Source organism: Onychomys torridus, unplaced genomic scaffold (assembly GCF_903995425.1).
Source record: "Onychomys torridus unplaced genomic scaffold, mOncTor1.1, whole genome shotgun sequence".
Lineage (NCBI taxonomy): Eukaryota > Metazoa > Chordata > Mammalia > Rodentia > Cricetidae > Onychomys > Onychomys torridus.
The window spans coordinates 2,001-6,735 of record NW_023412224.1 but is presented as its reverse complement, the minus strand read 5'-3'; the positions used below and the strand labels follow the sequence as shown (position 1 = coordinate 6,735).

At 43.3% G+C, this 4,735-nt stretch overlaps 1 protein-coding gene across 1 annotated transcript; it reads right to left on the bottom strand.

Moving 5' to 3' along the window:
- Window positions 1-2,819: 2,819 nt before the first annotated feature.
- Window positions 2,820-3,264, bottom strand: LOC118575558 (golgin subfamily B member 1-like). Its single transcript, XM_036176055.1, has 2 exons — window positions 3,040-3,264; window positions 2,820-2,861 (listed from the first exon to the last, which is right to left on the bottom strand). The coding sequence occupies exons 1-2, from the start codon at window positions 3,238-3,240 to the stop codon at window positions 2,829-2,831; spliced, it is 234 nt and encodes a 77-aa protein (XP_036031948.1). The 5' UTR covers window positions 3,241-3,264; the 3' UTR covers window positions 2,820-2,828.
- Between the last annotated feature and the right edge of the window lie 1,471 nt (window positions 3,265-4,735).

Sequence of the window (4,735 nt, the reverse complement as noted above, 5' to 3'; positions counted from 1 at the left end):
AAGGCTTGCTCTGACTGTACCTGGTCAAGCTGGGCTTGCAAATCACTAATTTCTCCTTCTCCTGGAGGTCATGTTTTATCTTTTCCACTTTCATTTCTTCATTTGTAGCATCACTTTATTGTGTATACTGCAGAGGGTGGAGCTGGAGAAGTAACCCAAGCCCTTAAGAAGAGTCCAGCCCATCGGAGTGGACCCCAGATACAGGACAGTTAGAAATTTGGTTTTGCTTTGACTTGACTGGGACTGAGCCCTGACTTTCCCCTCTTGAAGTAGAAATGTATGTTATTAGAGTCTATAGTTGAGAGACTTTCAATTTGAAAAGACTTTGGGATTTTAAAAAGAGATTGGCTATTTTAAAGGGACTGAAATTTTAATGTGTTTTGAATTGGGAAAGACTGTAGGACTTTCAAAGTTATTGAAGTTTTAAGGTGAGATTTCGTGATGAATAAGAAAGGAAGGGTTGTAGCTTAATAGTGACGTGTTTGTCTGTCAAATTGACAAGGGGTCAGATGCACTGGATAGTTTCGTGTGTCAACTTGGCACAAGCTAGAGTCATCAGAGAGGAAGGAGCCTCAACTGAGGAAACACCTCCATGTGATCCAGCTATCAGACATGTTCTTAATAAGTTACTGATGAGGAGGGCCCAGCCCATGGTGGGTGGTGCGATCCCTGGGCTATTGGTCCTGGTTCTCTAAGCAAGCAGGCTGAGCATGCCATGAAGAGCAAGTCTGTAAGCAGCACTCCTCCATCGGCTCCCAACTCCAGGATCCTGCCCTCTTTGAGTTCCTGTCCTGACTTCCTTCAATGATCAACAGCAATGCAGAAATGTAAGCCAAATAAAGTTTCTTCCTCCTCCTCAAAAAAAAGAGTTATAATTAATATATATTTTATCTTCTACACAATTTGCTCTTTAGAGATATTTAATTACAGCTTTATTAAACTGACAGAAACACTTAGGAGCCAGAAGCAGAAGGAGCTCTCTGAGTTAGAAGCCAGCCTGGTCTAGAGTTCCTGAACAGTTAGAACTTCACAGAGAGGTCCTGTCTCAACCACCCAACCAAACAACCAAACAACGAAACCAATCAACCAACCACAACAACAAATCAAACAATGACAGGAGCAAGAAAATAAAAAAAGAAAAGAAAAGAAAAGAATAATAATAATAATAATAATAATAATAATAATAATAAGCAATGAATTTTGGGCGGGAAGATAGCTCAGTTTAAGAACACTTGTTATACAACCATGAGGACCACAGTCTGGATCTTATCACTCACATAACAAGCCATGGATCCCACAAACACATGTTACTCCAGCTTCAAGGGATCTGACACTCTCTTCTTGCCTCTGATACTCCCACTTTGTTGCTGTGTCCCCTCCCACCCCTACACACGCACACAGCACACCATGGCACACCAAGGTGAAAGGGCTGCTGAGACTGACAGCTGGAATGGACTGGGACTGCTGGACATCATTTATTTAACAGGGAAAGTAAATGAAGGTATAGGATGCTGACACACTGAAGGCCTGAGGGTTAAGTAGCAAGCTTAAAATGGATAAGTAAAAAAAAAAAAAAAAAAAATCTAACAACATGACTCAAGGGAAGTCTGAAAGAATAAACATGGAAAGAAAAAGGTTAGTGCCTGCTACACAGCTAGGGGAAGAGAGTTGCCATAGGAACCATAGAGAAGGAAAAGAATTCAAAGAAATTACTGGCTCTTAAAATCAACTTTGAGATGTTAAACAATCCTATTCTCTTCTCCTCCTTCTCATGCCCCTGCAGTGACAGGGATTGAACCTAGGGCCTTATACATACTGCATAGGCGCTCTTCCACTGAGCCATGCCCTAGTGCAAACAAGGAAAAGTGATGTCCCCTGAGCATTAGTTCCTGAAAGGCAAGGCTAAGCAGGATACTGGGAGTAACAAGTGTACTCAAGGCTGTGGCTCAGAACCTGAAACAACTCCCGCCAGAGCTGACATTTCTGAGAATCACAACCCAGGGTTAGGTGACGTCTAGGCTGACTTGCAACCACGGTGTGCAGTGGCACACTGGTATCAGCATAATCTGCACAAATGCTCCCATAACCTGACAGTTCCCATTCTCTACATACCCACCCAGATGTGGCTCCGAACAGAGAGGAGAGGAGAATGTATACTGCAACACCCCCACACTCTTCTAAAGACAGCTTTCTTAGGCCCTCTGCATCCTGACTGGACACTGCTTTCTCGTGGCAACCATAAACCTGGCTGAGCCCCCTTACAGGGAGAGCAGGGTGAGCCAGGCAACTCAGCCCACAGTTCAGGAAACATTAATGCACCATTATTCGCTGATAGAAAAGAGAACATTCTGTAGTAGTTAAGGAATAAAAGGAATTCAGAGCAGGAGGAAAATCTTAGAGATCCTAGTGTTTAATGTTCTAACCAATAATCAAACACATCCACAAAGTATATGTTTCTCCTCTCTGTCTCACTTCAGTACTGATTTCTTCCTGTCAGCCCTTGCAAATTCTGACTGGGAGTCTGAGTAGCAACTGCAGACTCAAGGCCACATTTCCTTCTATGTTTGCTCTCCCCATGTGGCTTCAGTCCAGGCAGACCACAGGCTGGGAGGGGAGGGCAGCACTCCTGCTGGATCACTTTGGCCCACTGGTCTGCTGGAACCAGGCTCTGTAGGGAGACACCAAGTCTCAACCCAGTCCTCATACCTCAGAGAGCGGCTCTGCAGCCTGAGGGTCCATAGGCGAAGCAGCCTCTCCTTGTGCTTTCAATTTTTCCATCTATTTGTTCAAAGACACAAGCTTTGATTTTGCGTGTAGTTTTCAGTTTTTTAATTTTTGGTATCAGCAGCTTTTCGTTCCTCCTGCGGCAGGAGCAATGAAGACAATAAAGGAATGCTCACTGTTTACCTAGCACACAGCTTACTTCTGGCAGGCGGCAGGCCTGCAGTACTTAAGAACAAGACCCAGGTTCTCCAACAGGCTAAGAGAATGATCTGCCTGTATCAAGTGCACAGCCAGTGGCCACACAACCAACAGTACCTGCAGAACTTCATCCTGCTGCAGGAGTTGAAGGTCCTTCTGCTGAATGATCTCCTTCAACTCCACCACTAGCTTCTCTGCATCAGATAGCCGTTCCAGAACATTGTCCGGGATGGTATTATTTAATTCCATGTCAGATTTATGGGGTAATTCCTGGTATTTAGACATTAAACAATAAAAATAATGCACAGGGAAAAGCATTAAGTATTCTCAGGAATTAGCACATCCTCACCTCAGCCTTTGCCCAACTCTACTCTTTGAGACTGAGGCCTAATTAATCCCACAGCAGTGTTCCTCACCATTACAATACAATATGTATTTTCATCTAACTTAAAGTTTTATTATTCTAATTTTATCAAAGAGGAAAATAAAGGGAGGCAAGGATTATATACTATTAAGTGGAGAAACACAAAATTTAAAATTAGAGATGAGCTAAGGGCTCCCTTCTCCCTCTCCCCTCCCTCCTCCTGCCTCCTCCTTGGGAACATAACTCCTGTTCCTTGGAAAGGTGTAAAGAGGAAAGGGAGACTGGAGCACCATTTTTGTTTGAAAACATGTTGATTTCTATAAATTTGCTTACCTTTCTTGTAGTTTACAATGTATTTCCCAACCCTGTCTCAAACAAAATAAATTCAATACAATAAAAAATAAAAAGTTATTTCAAAATTTTAAAAAATAACACCCCTTAACCATTTAGCTTGCTGCTTGTCTTTCCAAAAGCTCATGGGACTTCTTTTTGAATCCTTAAGGGGTTGGGAAATACAATGCAAACTACAAGAAAGGTAAGCAAATTTATAGAAATCAACATGTTTTCAAACAAAAATGGTGCTCCAGTCCTCCCTTTAATTCTTTACACCTTTCCCATAGGAATAAGGGAGCTTATGTTCCCAAGGAGGAGTGCTAGGGGAGGGAGGGGGGGGATGGGGAGGGTAGGGGGGGAGGAAGTCGGAGAGAGGGGAAGGAATGTTAAAGGGAAAGGAAAGCAAGTGGTTGGGGGAGTAGGAGGGGAAGAAGGGGGGGAGTGGGAGGGGGAAGGGGTAGAATGGGAGTAAGGGGTCGGAGTTGGAGGAGGAAGATGGTGACATAGACTTCTTAAGATAACATGGTCCTAAACAGGTCCAAAGCAAGTTCCAACAGACACGCATCTTCCATTGCCTCATGCTAAGACTCGGCTTTCAGGGGTGTCCCCACAGCTCTTGGGCTAACAATCCTCAGCAGAGGTCCATTTCCAGAGTTGCAGGAGTTTTCTTCAACATCACTTCTACTTTGCATGGGGAAGGTTGCTCACATTCCTCTAGCTTAAGGTATTCTCCTCAGAAAAACACAGAATGTAACTGAGGAGGCTCATAGGAGTAACATTTCTGGATATTCATGGACAGATGTCTCACTTCTACAGCTTATCTGGAAGGAGCTGTCACGATTCTTGAGGTTCAGACACCAGTAATTTTGGTAATGTGCAGCGTCAGGATAATGAATTAAATAGTTACTCGTTTAATCCCGTGTAAAACTCCCAGCATTGTGAATTCAAATTTCCAGAAACATGATCTGGACCTCATCAAATTTAAGTTTTGCCAGAAATAAGGGAATAATTACTGAGTAAACAGATGGCTTCTAATCTTAAGATGGAAGTCAGGCTGGCCATTACTGTCTGTGGGTGACATGCAAAAGAAGAGAATGCAACCTCGATCAGTAAAAC

Coding starts and splice junctions, on each gene's coding strand:
- LOC118575558 (XM_036176055.1), bottom strand. CDS start 3,240: ATGCTTTTCCCTGTGCATTATTTTTATTGTTTAATGTCTAAATACCAG. Junction 2,862..3,039: donor AGCAGGATGAAGTTCTGCAG/GTACTGTTGGTT, acceptor CTCCTGCCGCAG/GAGGAACGAAAAGCTGCTGA.